The sequence below is a fragment of the Globicephala melas genome, chromosome 13, assembly GCF_963455315.2.
Source record: "Globicephala melas chromosome 13, mGloMel1.2, whole genome shotgun sequence".
NCBI classification, from domain to species: domain Eukaryota; kingdom Metazoa; phylum Chordata; class Mammalia; order Artiodactyla; family Delphinidae; genus Globicephala; species Globicephala melas.
The window spans coordinates 51,894,160-51,910,033 of record NC_083326.1 but is presented as its reverse complement, the minus strand read 5'-3'; the positions used below and the strand labels follow the sequence as shown (position 1 = coordinate 51,910,033).

Here is a 15,874-nt window from a genome sequence, read left to right as displayed (position 1 = left end):
AATCTGCAATGAGAGTAAACTATTAAGTTGAATCCCCTAACTCAACTCTATGTAAATGACCACAGCTTTTTAGAATGACATGGCTCTAAATTCACATTCACCCAGAAAGACTTTAAACTTGCATGTTGTGTGTTGAATCTTTCCTCATGATTTAATTCAAAGACTTTAAAATTTTAAAGTTAAGGACCAATTTTGGAGTTGAATTCCGCTCCCCAGAAAACACTATTGTGTGCCACATAAAACCTGAAGACCAATCCTGATCAAAAAGAACCACAAATACCCTTTATTAAAAGCTCTTTTATGAAATACTCAGTAAATTCCTATTTGAAATATTTTAAACTTCATAAAAAATTGTAGAGATTAATTAAAAAAATAAAAGATACCAGCCTATTCTTATCCTGTGATTTTTTTCAATTTTTTAAAAAGGAATTTTGATGAATTAAACAGAAGGTTATTGCCTTCTTGACGTCCTTCCCAGTGCTCTAGAATCAGGAAAATTCCCCCTCCTTTGAGATAAGTGTTCACCCAAGTTAGTCTGTCCTAGTACTCAGTAGCCTTTCCAATTTCTGAGGACCCAGTTTTAACAGAGAGATGGATTTTACTACTGCAGTGCAGTCTGCATATCCCACAAATTTTATGTATGAAATAGAGCACATCCCAGTTAGGTCTCTGGGATCTGTGACCTCACCTGAACACTTCTCCATCCCACCAATCTGAGTAACACACGTGTCTTATTCCAGGGGACCAAACTGGGAAGAAAGCTCTCAGCACCAACTCAGAACTCTCCACCTTCAGGTCAGACATTCTGGATCTGCGTCAGCAACTTCGTGAGATTACAGAAAAGACTAGCAAGAACAGAGATACGCTGGAGAAGTTACAGGTGAGCGGGGATGCGCTGGTGGACCAGCAGAGTCAACTGAAAGAAACTTTGGAGAATAACTCCTTCCTCATCACCACTGTAAACAAAACCCTCCAGGCATATAACGGCTATGTCACAAATCTGCAGCAAGACACGAGTGTGCTTCAGGGCAACCTGCAGAGCCAGATGTATTCTCACAACGTGGTCATCATGAACCTCAACAACCTGAACCTGACCCAGGTGCAGCAAAGGAACCTCATCACAAATCTGCAGCGCTCTTTGGATGACACAAGCCAGGCAATCCAGCGAATCAAGAATGACTTCCAGAACCTGCAGCAGGTTTTCCTTCAAGCCAAGAAGGACACGGATTGGCTGAAGGAGAAAGTGCAGAGCCTGCAGACGCTGGCTGCCAATAACTCTGCCTTGACCAAAGCCAACAATGACACCCTGGAGGACATGAACAGCCAGCTCAGCTCCTTTGCAGGGCAGATGGACAACATCACTACGGCCTCCCAAGCCAATGAGCAGAACCTGAAAGATCTGCAGGATGTACACAGGGATGCAGAGAACAGAACGGCTGTCAAGTTCAGCCAGCTGGAGGAGCGCTTCCAGCTCTTTGAGACCGACATTGTGAACATCATTAGCAACATTAGCTACACGGCCCACTACCTACGGACACTGACCAGCAACCTGAATGAAGTCAGGACCACGTGCACGGATACGCTGACCAAACACACGGATGATCTGACCTCCTTGAATAACACACTGGCCAACATCCGTTTGGATTCTGTTTCTCTCAGGATGCAACAAGATTTGATGAGGTCGAGGTTGGACACTGAAGTGGCCAACTTATCAGTGATTATGGAAGAAATGAAGCTGGTGGACTCCAAGCATGGTCAGCTCATCAAGAATTTTACAATACTACAAGGTAAGAGAAAATTCTGAATTTGTGTTTGTATTAGTTATCTATGGCTGTGGAACAGATGACCCTAAAACTCGGCAATTTAACACAATAAGCATGTATTATCTCGTAGTTTCTATGGATCAGGGATTCGGGAGCAGCTTAGCTTAGCTAGATGGTTAGTAACTCTCATGAGGTTGTGGTTAAGATATTGGCCAGGGCTGCAGTCTTCTGAAGCCTTAACTGGGGCTGAGGATCTGCCTCCAAGATGCTCATTCACATGGCTCTTGGCTTGTCAGCTGTTGGCAGGAGGCCTCGTTTCCTCACCATGTGAAATTGCTTGAGTGTTCTCACAACATGGCAGCTGGCTGCCTCCAGAGCAAGTGATCCAAGAGAAACAGAAAGAAGGAAGCCACGATGCCTTCTATGACCTAGCCTCAAAAGTCACATACCATCACTTCCACCACATTCTCTAATTTAGAAACAAGTCACTAAGTCCATCCCACACCCAAGGGGGAAGGGAATTAAACTCCATTTCTTGAAAGGAAGCAGAAATAACTAAGAATTTGTGGACCGTGCTCAAATGTGTTCCATTAAATATTTGTGGGATGAAAGATCGGTTAACTTGGATTTTCTTAGTGCCTAGCTATTTCAGTGCCATTATAAATCAGACTCCTTTGGAAGGAAGATTAATTCTTTTAGATCATGGAGTTACCATTAAGAGATTCCTACTTCTAAGTGTCACGAGCAGATGGATGGTTGGCCATTACAGTAACTGTTAACACCACAGAGGAGGGGAATAATGGACTTACATAAAAATCTGAGTTTTGCTCTCAACCAGATCATCCCTGTAAATTGAAAGTCTTTGGATTAGATTAAGCCTACTTCTGAAGATTTGCAGCAACCATATATTAATAGTATTTTCAGTCATAACTATTTTCACAGGGTTTAAGTTGAAAGTACTGAGTGGAAGATGCTGTGCTCGGCACTCTGGGGTGTACAAAGAAGACCAGAAGGTCTTTGCCCTCACGTAGCTTAAAATCAAGAGAATTTTAGGGCAAAAAGAGACTGGCTATAAGCAAAAGTAATCCTGATTTTCAAAAAAAGGGGATAAAGGTAGAGTCTACACACTGTGTAGAATGGGGAATTTGTCTTCAAGCCCAAGAAAAATTTGAGAAGAGATTATAAAAAGGATAATTTTTGAGTTTTCAGGAATGCAATAATCATCGGAATGAATTCACTAAGAAGAAGCCTGGTGAACCTAATCTCATTTCCTCACGTTAACAGAGTTAGTATATTGTTTAAACTAGGAGAATGAAAAATAGCATATCTGGATTTCACCAAGGCACTTGGCAGTGATACCCTTGAACAAGATGGAGCACTCAGTGCTGGTTTATAGCCCAGTTAGATGGGTTTGTTGGTTGTATTCATTTTCTGTGCTGCATAGCAAATTACTAAAAACTCAGCAGCTTAAAACACCCACTTCTCATCTCACAGTTTCTGTGGTCAGGAATCTGGGCACAGCTCAGGTGCGTCCTTTGCTCAGGGTTTCACCCAGCTGCAGTCTCAGCGAGGAGCTGTGGTTTCATCAGAGTCTTGACTGGGGAAAGACTCATTTCCACACTCCTTCATGTTCTTGGCAGACTTCATCTGCTTGGACTGGAAGATCGGCTGTCAGGTCCTAAAGGCCACCCCCAGTCCTTTGCCATGTGACCATCTCAAAACATTACAGCTTCTTCAAAGCCAGCAAGGGAGTCTCTCTCACTCTAGTTGGCAAAGACAGAGTCTTATATAATGTAACCTAGTCAAGGGAGTGACATCCCATCGCCTTTGCCATATTCTATTGGTTAGAAGCAAGTTAGAGGTTCCATACTTAAGGGGAGGGGATTATACGAGGGCATGAGTCATTGGGAGTCACCCTGGGGTGTGACTGCCATACTATTGAATGACTGAGTATAAAGAGTGGTAGTTCATGAGCCCCTCTGAGCCTGGAGGCATATCTGGGTGGCAGATGGCAGGGACCTGCTCAACAGCTTTGCAGGGACTCGCTTGAGGACGTGGATGACCTGGTCATCCAATACTTGTGTGACATGAAACTGTATATACTGTTTAATGGGTGATAGAATCATAATCCAAAATGATCTGCAGGGGCTGGCATAGTAAAGAGATGCCAACAAAGTGAAATAAATAGGGAAGACCTATAGGACCTGCTCGTACATAGAAAAGACCAAATACTAGTGTTGATGGGAGGGCATGGCTTGGAGGAAGTGTGCAGGAAAAGCGTGGGGATTTTAGTTGACTGTAAGCAACTAAATGTGTCTTCCAGGGAAGTTAATGTGATCTTTGACCGTATTAATAAAAATATGATTTCCAAAATGAGGGAGGTGATATCTTACTCCCTTCAGCATGGCAAAACCACTCCTGGAGGATACTGCGTATGTTGGGGAGCCCCTTTCAACAGGGGCACTCACAGACCATCATGCTTGGAAAAATATGACCAGGATGATGGGGTCTAGAAACGATGTGCTGTGAGGAAGGACTGAAGGACCTGGGAACTTTAACCTGTAGGAGAGACAGCTTAGTGGGGAATAAGACAGCTGTTTACAACTATTCAAAAGGCCAGCATGTGGAGGAGATTTTAAATGACATCGGAGGTGCTCCAGAGGGTGAAACAAAGACTAATGGGTACTCATTAAAGGAAAATAAATTTTGGTTTTTGCGGTACGCGGGCCTCTCACTGCTGTGGCCTCTCCCATTGCGGAGCACAGGCTCGACGCGCAGGCTCAGCGGCCATGGCTCACGGGCCCAGCCGCTCCGTGGCATGTGGGATCTTCCCGGACCGGGGCACGAACCCGTGTCCCCTGCATCGGCAGGCAGACTCTCAACCACTGCGCCACCAGGGAAGCCCAAATTTTGGTTTTATATAATGTTCCTTATAAAAATTGGTGTTGCCTGAGACTATAATGGGTTTCCTGAACCATAGGCATGCCCCAACTCTAGAAAGGTTGGACAGTGCCCATCAGAGTATTGTAGGTATGAATGATACTCTGAATAAAGAGGTGGGCTTTCAAATGACCAGAAGGTTCTTCAGTGCTTGATTTATTTTTTTCCCTATTCTTCCTCAACCTAAATTCAGAATGAGGGCAGATCTCAGCAGACGTGCAACCTCAGAAAATAAGAGCTTTCTCATTGTCTCTTGTTATACCTTAGGCAGGTTGTTATACCTTAGGCAGTCCTATCATGGTATTCTGGATATTTTCCAGCTATAAATTTCATAGTTTTATTATTCCATGGGTTTAATTGTTAACTTCTCTTGTACAAGGAAACTTCTGACATATTTAGTTTACAGACAGTGCGGCTTAACAGCTAAGGAAGGGTATGAAAAGCTCATGGTTGAAGATTCAGAGCCCGGCTTTAACTTCGTTAATGTTTCCATTGTTCTGATTATTTTTATCAGCTGATACTGAGCGTGAGAGGAATGAGGGCTTTTCATGAACCATCCTGGTGAGTCCTAACACCCACTCTGTATGGCAGGTACTCAGAAAATCATCACCTGTTTATAGATGAGGAAACTAAGGCATTGAGAGGTTTAAGGAACTTCCTTAAATTTACAGAAATGTTAAGTAGCTAAACAGGATCTGAGCCCAGTGTGTCTAGTGCAAAGCCCATGGTGCGAACCCCATTGATAATCACAGCAAGTGCACGCCCCCCTCCCAGCCATCCCGAGGGAGCCTGTGAGGGCAGGGAGATGGGATTTCATTCTAAGTGTGAAGGGGAGTTTTAAGGAAGGTGGTGACATACCTGATTTATATTTTTAAATATAAAAATATTTATGTTTTTAAATATAAAAATATTTACGTTTTTAAATACAAAAATAAATGTTCTCTTGGGGGAGAACAGATTCTGGGGGAGTGAGCCTGGAGGCAGGGGTCCAGTGAGGGGCAGTGGACCAGTCATGGGTGACGTGGGATGGATGGTAGCAGTGGAGATGACAGAAGTGGGTCTCCTCAGTCAGGAGGAATCATGGAGGTAGAATCAAGGACAGCCCTGCCCTTCCCTGGACAACAGGCCATGCCCACCGGGGTGAGGAATTCCCGGGCTGGAGGGGCTGTGCAGTTTGGAGTCTGTGCCAATCCCATCTTGACTACGTTTGGTGCACAGGACACTGGATTTCCCTCCCCGAAGTGTCCCAAGCCCAAAGGGGCAGCCAAGAGGCACCAGTACATCTTAGGAGTCGGGGTGCTGTGGACAGAAACTAAACACGGGGTTAGGGGCTGCTGCCTGCAGGTGGACGAGGCTCACGGATGCATCAGCCATGGAGGGCAGGGGAAAGGGAGGAATGGGTGTCCCCTAAGTGTTTGGCTTGAGCACCTAGGCGGATGGCGGTACCAACCAGGAGATGCAGAAAGGGAGGTCTGTTTAGACGTATTAAGTGGGAGATGTCTCTTAGGGTGAGGTTCCTGGCTCAGTGTCTTTGAAAGGCCTCAGAGTTTGGTTTCTGAATGGTATTTTCTTTTTTTCATATGCTTTCCCATTTACATTTATCCTTGGTCTTCTCATTACCTGCACTTTCTGTGAGTTGACCTGAGAAACTTCTCAAGCCAAGCCACCCCCTTTCTATTCAATGTGTTCAACTTCCTCCAGGACGGGAATGCCCACCGGCGATTCCAAGAGAACCAGAGACTGGGGGAAGACCCCCACTTCCAAATGCAAGCGTTTCCTCCCCCCCTGCATCTCTAGCGCCTTTCCTCGTTCTCTGTACGCACATCCCACCCCTGAGGATGAGGGACAGATGGGATAAAACAGGAAGGAGCAGGATGGGATTAACACTGGCTTATGCTGGGTTTGCCTCTGCAAGATTCAGAATACGCTGATGCTTTCCAGGAAATTCTTGGTGACGTGCACTTCAAGAACCCTAATGCTTCTGGGACATTTCAGCCACAAGAGACACTTGCCTCATTAGGAAGTGAAAGCTGAAGCTGACTGATTAGATGGCACTGAAGCCAGATGATAATGTGGAACTAGATATTAAGTCATATGTTGAATCCTGATAACAATTATCTCTACATCCATAAACCCCCAAACCTTAAGAAAGCCTTATTTTTTTTGTTACCAATAATGTAATGCTTTTTATCCTAATTAGGCACATGGAGGACTTCATACTCATAACACACACTCTTGGGTGGCAAGTTCACCTCACATCCTGAGCTATTCTCTGCAAGCCATGCAGGTGTAAGTCACATCCTCCTAGTGCAATCAGACAGTTCCCTGCACCTGCTGTTCTGAGAGAAGCACAAGGTTTAGTGGGTGAGAACAAAAGCTCTAGAGCCTGATAGCCCTGGATACGAGTACCAACTTCCTTAGCCTCTCTGTGCCTCGGTTTTCCCATCTGCATCTACCTTTTAGAGTTATAAGGACTTAATGAGATAATGTAAATAAAATAGTGCAGTGCCTGGCAGGGGGTTAGCTAATATTCATACCCAAGAGTGAGTTTGTTCAGTTCCTATCCAAGACTTCCCTCCACTGGAGCCCCAGCCAGTACATCGCTGTGGAAAACAACAGCTTCATGTGCACAAGGACTATAGTTGTACCATGTGGGTCCAAACTACTTAACTGCTGGCTTCCTGGTGCCCAGCCCAGGAGAGGAATCACACTCGGTGCTGCCGACCCCTGGCTTTCACTCATTTTTTTAATCCACTTTTTTTAAAAATAAATTATTATCATTATTATTATTTTTGCGGTATGCGGGCCTCTCACTGTTGCGGCCTTTCCCGTTGCGGAGCACAGGCTCCCGACGCGCAGGCTCAGTGGCCATGGCTCACGGGCCCAGCCGCTCTGCGGCATGTGGGATCCTCCCGGACCGGGGCACGAACCCGTGTCCCCCGCATCGGCAGGCGGACTCTCAACCACTGCGCCACCAGGGAAGCCCCTAAATAAATTATTTTATTTTATTTTATTTATTTTTGGCTGCGTTGGGTCTTTGTTGCAGTGCACGGGCTTTCTCTAGTTGTGGCAAGCGGGGGCTACTCTTCGTTGAGGTGTGCGGGCTTCTCATTGCGGTGGCTTCTCGTTGCGGAGCACAGGCTCTAGGCACACAGGCTTCAGTAGTTGTGGCATGTGGGCTCAGTAGTTGTGGCGCACAGGCTTAGTTGCTCCATGGCATGTGGAATCTTCTGGGACCAGGGCTCGAACCCGTGTCCCCTGCATTGGCAGGCGGATTCCAAACCACTGTGCCACCAGGGAAGTCCCTAATGGACTTTTATTGAGTGTCTGCAACATGCCAGTCATGCCAGTGAGCACTTGGATAAGTTGTCTCTGTTCATTGTTATAGCTCCTTAAGGTAGGAATCGTCAGCATCCCCATTTGCAGGGAGGGGGGCTGAGGCACGGAGAGCCTGCGTAACTAATCCAAGATCAAGCAGCTAGTCAGTGGTAGGTAGTGCTAAACTCGGGTCTGTCTGGTCCCTTAACCCATGCTTCCACACGGTACCCTGCTGCCCTCGCATGATTCAGGAGAAAGATGGCATGTTTGGGGAGGTTGAATACACGAGAGTTTACCTTCAGGAGAGCTATCAGTTAAGGCTTCAGTGAGAGACTGACATTTGATCTGGACCTTGAAAGATGCACGGGAAGGCTGGACATCACACATAGCAGAACAGGGCGTGGAGCAAAGTGGATCAGGCGTGAGGCCTCGATTCCTCTCACTGTCGACCCCACCCCCTCTTGATACTCTTCCCCAAACAAGACCACTTGTCTGGGGAGCCCTGAGAGTAGGCAACTCAAAGGCATCGATGTAGACCGTGGCCAGTTGGTGAGAAACAGTGGTTTAAGTATATCCTTCTCTGTGGAGAGAGAGCTTCCATGGCTTTCCAGAAGCCTGACTGTCTTGAACATGAGGTCAAGAATCAAATTCTTCTTCAAAATGATTGCCAAAAAATATCTCTTAAATTTCCTTTTAATTTGTATATTCCTTTTCACCTAAGTGAAGCAGGACCACTTTTTCATATGTGGGTGTTAAATAAATGTTTGATTAATTTCATTGCATGCGAAGTAGATTTTTTTAATAAGAAGAAAAATATGTCAGATTATATTACTGTTTTCTTCTGTCTTCCAACCCAACCACTCGTGGTTCTAAAACAGTCTCTCCAAGATGTTGAATGGCAGTAAGAATTAAAGTGGTTTCTCTACTTTCTGCTAGGCACCAGCAGTTTTGTTGGAAAACGAATTGGAAAGTTATCTCTGGCATAGGACACAGGGCTGGGCCCTTCTCAAGGCCTGCAGTTTGGTTGTTAAAGCAGAAATGGCACAGTGATTTAGTCTTCTGTCCTCTTTGGAGCTGCTTGTTTAGGGGATTCGTGTGTTCAAGGCTCTGGGCTCTGGAGCCTGGGAACCTGGGGAGAAGGTTTTGCTGGCAGTGTAAACACGGTTGCTCCAAGTTCTGGTGTCGGTTATATACAGGCATTTCTGGAGCCTTTGGTGGCTTTATCAGCAACATAGGTATCCTGGCATTTCAGAATCCCAGGCCAGCCACCCACTTGGCCTTGGAAGCAAATCTCCAGTTTGCTCTTCTGTATGAGACATCATGTCTGCCTCACATGTAGTGTTACATTTTCTTGAGTCTGAATTCAAATTGTTATCACATGAGCTCATAAATACCTCCCTCATCATTTATCTCAGTGTTCTCAGTTTTAAGGCACTATGGATGGCTTATATTTTATTTCATTTTATTTTCACTTCAGTAGCTGCCTCATAAAAGATTCAAGTAATACCTAAAAGCCTGGGATCATCTAGATGCCAAAAGCAGTACCAGCATCCCAGGGCCTAGAGGAAGATATACTCATGGCATTAACGATCGGCTTTGTAGGGGGATCCAGTGCTGACTTCTGAAATGGTTTTAGCTCTTTTTCTTAGTGATTTTTATTTATTTATTTATTTTTTATTTATTTTTTTGCAGTACGCGGGCCTCTCACTGTTGTGGCCTCTCCCGTTGCGGAGCACAGGCTCCGGACGCACAGGCTCAGCGGCCATGGCTCACGGGCCCAGCCGCTCACGGGCATGTGGGATCTTCCTGGACCGGGGCACGAACCCGTGTCCCCTGCATCGGCAGGCGGACTTTCAACCACTGCGCCACTAGGGAAGCCCTCTTAATGATTTTTAAAAAGAAATGATTAGCAAATATCTATGTCTTAAGGAGCAAAGTACCGTCTTAATGAGCCAAGTATATGAATGAATGAATCCCCTAGGTATGGGACACACAGAATACGTTTTCACATAGCCCAGCGTCTGTAAGCAGAGCGCCAGCCTCCTGCTCTAGCTCTGCGGATGGGGCAGCTGGGGATGAAGACATGCGTTGATAATAGTGTGCTTGCTAGGAGTTTATCCACAGCCATGAATATAAAACTTTATCTTAAAGAGAGAGACAGATAACCTATTTATGATGGATGTAGTTAGTGCTTCATATGAAAATTTCAGTTTTTATGCTAATCCAGCTAGGAAATCCATCACAAGTAGGATTTTAGACTTTATCAAAGGCAAAATTTTGCATCTTCTCCCAGTGTCTTATTCCCTTCCTTCTCAAGATCTGGAAATTAGCATCTGTTGGTATTTTGTGTTGACTGTGGGATCCGTGTTTTTATGCTGTTCTTAAAATAAGCCACGATTCTATGTGGAGAAGGTAGGGCCATTCAAGCACAACTTCGGTTCAGAGGGAAACAGCTGAATACGATAAACTACCCGACCCCAGAAAGAAAGAAGATTCACGAAAAGCTGTCACCCCAGGTAAGGGAGGTCTTGGATTCACGTGAGGAGGCAAAGAGAGAGTTGTATGTCTTTGGAATTCTGTTGGAAACCAGAGGAGGGTGTTCTGGAACAAATACAAGTCCCTGTCACGGGTCTGTCAGAACATTCAGAACAGGGAGACAGGCCCCAGAATGGGCACTATTTCACGGCTGCAAGTGAACTCATTTCCCGTAACTTGCAAGTATAGCACCAACCCCAGACGTGAGTGATCAAGAAACTGATTATTGGTAAATCCACGAAGAGGATAAGGACAAAGAATTTCTAAAGCACTTGAATTTCCCAACAGAGCTTCCTCATTATTTGGATTTCTTAAGGCTAAACGTAGAACATAAACCAAACAAAAGTAGCTGAGGGGAAAAAAAAAAGTTACTTTTATTTTTGCCCTTATTCTAAATAAATTAGATTTTTGTTTGTTTGTTTTGGCCTATTGTCAGTATTGTTCCACTAGAATCTTCCATAATGCTACATCTGTTGTGGAGGAACACACATGCCACCTTACCCACTAATAATCTGTAAGACACTATTTCTCAACTACACAAAGTTATTTTTTTTATGAGTGAGAGCCCTTTTTATTTTTTAAATATTATTTCTTAAAATTTATTTTTGGCTGCGTTGGGTCTTCGTTGCTGTGCGTGGGCTTTCTTTAGTTGCGGTGAGCAAGGGCTACTCTTTGTTGTGGTACACGGGCTTCTCATGGCGGTGGCTTCTCCTGTTGTGGAACACGGGCTCTAGGCATGCAGGCTTCAGTAGTTGCAGCATGTGGGCTCAGTAGTTGCGACGCATGGGCTCTAGGGTGCACGGGCTTGAGTAGTTACGGCACGTAGGCTTCAGTAGTTGTGGTGCACAGGCTCTAGAGCTCAGGCTCAGTAGTTGTGGTGCACAGGCTTATTTGCTCTGCGGCATGTGGGATCTTCCCAGACCAGGGATCGAACCCGTGTCCCCTGCATTGGCAGGCGGATTCTTAACCACTGTGCCACCAGGGAAGCCTCTAAGTTATTTTTTTTAAAGGAGACTGATCTGGCAATGAAAACCCACCCTCCGTGTCTTTACTAAGTGGCTTGGCTGTTTAATAAGCCTCATCAAGTTAAACAGAAAAAAAAAATCAGATTGTGGATAAAAGACCACTAGATCAATTCTGAAGTGTGAGTAGAGTCAGGAAAGACATCTCCCCTTGGTGATTCCATACTGGCAGCCAGGGTAGACCTGATATGTAGATTGAGTGGAGCTGTACTTCTTGGAATGAGGTGAGGGACACCAGGCAGGACACCGTTCCCCCAAAATCTCTCCCTTTTGGTCTCTGCTGGGGCCCATAATGTTGGCATTAGTGCACTGGGCTGTGATGCACATTGGTTTGATAAACACTTGCTGGATAATGACTATGGCCTATAATCTAGCTGCTAGATGGGGAAGGATCCTCGAAGAATAAACAAGGACTAAAAAATCATAAAAGAGGAAAAACTTCCATCTGGAGTGACCTGGAAGGATTACATGGTGGGTGAACAGGAAGTCTCCAGATGGATATGGGCAGAGAAAATTATAAGAGAAGAAATTTGCATAAGTGCAGGGGAGGATGGAATAAACACATGTGAGACCAGGTCATGAAAGCCTTGACATCAGGTGATCAAGAAGGGGCTGAATATTCTGGAGCAGGTGGAGACCAGAGTTACGTGTAAAGAAGGCGAAAGATGCAGAGTGGGATGAATGGAGAGGAATCAGAGGTAGGAAGAGCAGTTAAGAGGTAACTGTAAAAATCTACCAGAAAGCCAGAGAGGGGCAGGAGGGAGAGAGGAAGAGAGAGAAGACTCACACTAGGATGGTGATGAGATGGTTGTGATGATGCAGTGGGATAAGGGATGGCGGGAGGAGGACGTGAACAGCAGAGATGACAAGGTCAGTGTAAACACACCAGGTTGGGGGTGCTGGCGGGACATCCCAGAGAAGATAGACCATCCGACTATGAGATGGAGATAAGGACCCAGAGCCCAGGGGAGCTGATGGTAGAGAGGAGTCAACAGGAGCGGGTGGAGAGGAGTCAATGAAATGGGTTCAGGGAGAGGGTGCTTCATCCCAAAGCCTCCCACTTATGGGGTAGATAACCCTAGAAAGAACGCACTGAAGCCAGTGCTAGCCATTGGCATAAACTCGCTTACAGCTCCGTAGAGGGTCCTGCCAGTAAGTCCAGGGGCAATGTCATGGGTAGCCTCAAGTAAGGAGAGCTGAGTCCAGGACCTAGGCTCCTGCTAAGGGACGGCAGAGACGGCAGGCTGGACTTGGCCATGGATGGTGTGTGGGCGCAGTGATGTCCATTAGGGCCTGGGATGGGAGGGTGCAGAGATTCCCCCTACTGAGGTGGGAAAGGCTGCTTCACTGTTCCATCCCGACCAGCCGGTGGGGTGTGCTGGTGCAGGGGAATAGGAAAAACTGTGGGAGTGCAGAGTCCCACCAACCCAGCCTTTCCCCCGCACCTGCGCCCTTCCAGCCTCAAAGGCTCTCTGCTTCTGTCCAAAGAATGGGTGTGAAGCTCTTACACTTGTTCACGAAGAATAGTGAGATCTCAAACTCTAAGATTCCAGGCAGCAGAATATTTGAGCACAGCGCCCTCCATGATGCATCCATTTCAACACGAGAAGCCCTGAATTCCTGTCCCAGCTCCTCTCCCAGACGGTGACTGTCCGTGTCTTACTCCCCTGGGTAGATCTGTCCTGAGTCACTAAGTAACCTTGAACAAAGAGCTTGGTGTCTGTGGCCCTGCGTGTCCTCAGATGTGCTGTGGGAATTCTCTGTCATAGACGAAGGTCAGGTGACATAATGTATGTGAAAGTACCTCACACTGTCATTTTCTATACAAATCCTTGTTGTGATGTATTTGTGTGACATCCCTGTTACCTTACCTACCCCTGAGAACTCAGAGAAAACAAAACAATCCCATGTTATGTGAACTTGCTTTTGGAACAAGAAGGGATGAACAGGTATTTGCCTTCTTCTCCCAACCTTTTTTAGGGGGAACTGCTTTTTCCTCCTTTGGTGGAAAATGGTGTCTTTTTTTCTCCCTTGCCAATTAGATGGTCCACCTCTTTTTTTCTCTAGTCCACCTTCCCTATTTGTATCATTAGATTCTCTGGAAAAAATGAAACTGATCCTCCTTAGCTCTGACCCCGAGAGCACTTCTCATGGAGACCGCCCGTCCCTGCACGCTGGTGCACGCTGAGGCTGAGCCCTGAGGACAGCAGTGTGCCCGCAGCACCGCTGAAGGGGACAGGAGCGTCAGTGGAGGAGCAGAGAGGAGAGGCCGGGGCGGTGTGGTGCAGGAATTACAGGATAGGGCCCGCAACGCTCGATGGCATCTTTTTGGTCTAATTCTAAACCCCTTCTCCCCCACCTTATATGGTGCTTGTCATATAACAGGTAGTTCATAAATATTCATCACATCAGTGGAAAGAGGAGGAAATAAGAGGGAGGGCGTCCCGATCTCAACCCGCACGCGATCTCAACCCACACAGCCTTCCTGCTAGTGACAAAATGGTCCCAGATGACCAGAGGCGTCCTGGATTTCACTTTTATGCCTTTTGTCTTTTTTTTCTTTTAGGTCCTCCTGGCCCCAGGGGTCCGAAAGGTGACAGAGGACAGCAGGGACCCCCGGGTCCCACTGGCAACAAGGGACAGAAAGGAGAGAAGGGGGAGCCTGGCCCTCCCGGCCCGGCCGGTGAGAGGGGCCCGATCGGGCCGGTCGGCCCCCCTGGAGAGCGTGGCGGCAAAGGCTCCAAAGGCCTGCAGGGCCCCAAAGGCTCCCGCGGGTCCCCCGGGAAGCCCGGCCCTCAGGGCCCCAGTGGGGACCCAGGCCCCACCGGCCCACCAGGCAAGGACGGACTCCCGGGCCCCCAGGGCCCCCCCGGCTTCCAGGGACTGCAGGGCACCGTGGGGGAGCCTGGGGTGCCCGGGCCGAGGGGTCTGCCGGGCTTGCCTGGGGTGCCGGGCATGCCGGGTCCCAAGGGCCCCCCCGGTCCCCCGGGCCCATCAGGGGCGGCGGTGCCCCTGGCCCTGCAGAGCGAGCCAACTGCAGCACCCGAGGCCAACGGTAAGTCTGAGCCCCTCGTACCCGGGGATGGGTGCCCCCCCCATGTGCGCCCCCCACACCGCATTTTATTGGCAGTGAAGGCATCGCACAGGGTGGCCTCCGCCCCCGCTGCTCCCACGGCCCCGTGCCAGGCGGTGGTGCTCAGGCACTTGTGTTTCTCTCTAAACAGCACCAGGCCCTCCAGCACTTGTTTATAATTAGCTGAGTCGGGTCCTCGGGGACAAACTGGTCCCAAACATTTCCTTCAGGAAAGTCCGAGGCTGGCCACCCCGGACCCGTCCCTGTCCTCATTTTATGCCCTTCACCTGGGGATGGATGACCCGTGGCTAACGTGCAGATGGAACTTTCTGTTCCTGAAGCCAGATCGTATTTCTTTTTGAGAAGATGTTATGGCGCCTTCTCGTCCTTTGATAGTGAAACCTTTAGTCAAACCCTGAGTGTTGGGTCTGCAACCTTTGACCCACACCCGATTCCACTTGGTTTCCTTCAGTCCAGCTCAGTCATGTTTGTTCCGTGAGCCTAGTTCTAGTTCTGGGCTCTCCCAGCCACTTGTTTACAGGTTCCACGTGATTCCAGACTGACGTTGAACATCTGTGCCTGTGCTGCTTTTTGTTGCTCTGTCTGTTATTTCTGTCATTGTAAAGACGAATCCAGACACAGAGGAACAAAGGCTCAGGGTAGATATTTTCCAGATTACGTAGTTTTAACTACTGTGTATTCTGCAGGCCACTTTCCTGGACTAGTCTTTGCTCCCAGCATGTCCCCAAACGTCAGTCACTGGCTTGGCACATGGACGTGGGGAAGCAGGGCCATAGCTGTGCCTCTTAAACACAGCTGAGGAAAGGCATAGTGCTTTCTGTGTGTGTGTGTGTGTGTGTGTGTGTGTGTGTGTGTCTGTGTTTTAATCAATGCTTTTAAACTTTGCCTTCCTAGGCTGCCCGCCTCACTGGAAGAACTTCACAGACAAATGCTACTATTTTTCGGTTGAAAAAGAAATTTTTGAGGATGCAAAACTTTCCTGTGAAGACAAGTCTTCACATCTCATTTTCATAAACACAAGAGAGGAACAGGTATGTTTGCAGCATACTTATAGTTGGGGAAAACTGTAATTTAAGGATCGTGACACCTGGAAAGTACGTGCTTACTGAGGATTCAAAGATATCAAGAATTCATAGTCACGTAAACACAGAAGGCTGCCTTACGGAGATTCGGGCTATTTATCCAGTGACAAGAAGCATTCA

At 47.1% G+C, this 15,874-nt stretch overlaps 1 protein-coding gene and 1 long non-coding RNA gene across 3 annotated transcripts in view; one reads left to right on the top strand and one right to left on the bottom strand.

Moving 5' to 3' along the window:
- Positions 1-15,874, bottom strand: part of LOC115845040 (uncharacterized) — a 76,023-nt gene that overhangs the window by 11,666 nt on the left and 48,483 nt on the right. The window lies entirely within an intron of this gene.
- The window catches only part of COLEC12 (collectin subfamily member 12), a 185,518-nt gene that overhangs the window by 151,925 nt on the left and 17,719 nt on the right, over positions 1-15,874 (top strand). The window contains exons 5-7 of the mRNA XM_030842605.2: positions 741-1,787; positions 14,145-14,633; positions 15,567-15,703. Coding sequence (XP_030698465.1) covers positions 741-1,787; positions 14,145-14,633; positions 15,567-15,703 — 1,673 coding nt within the window. The remainder of the gene's footprint in view (positions 1-740; positions 1,788-14,144; positions 14,634-15,566; positions 15,704-15,874) is intronic.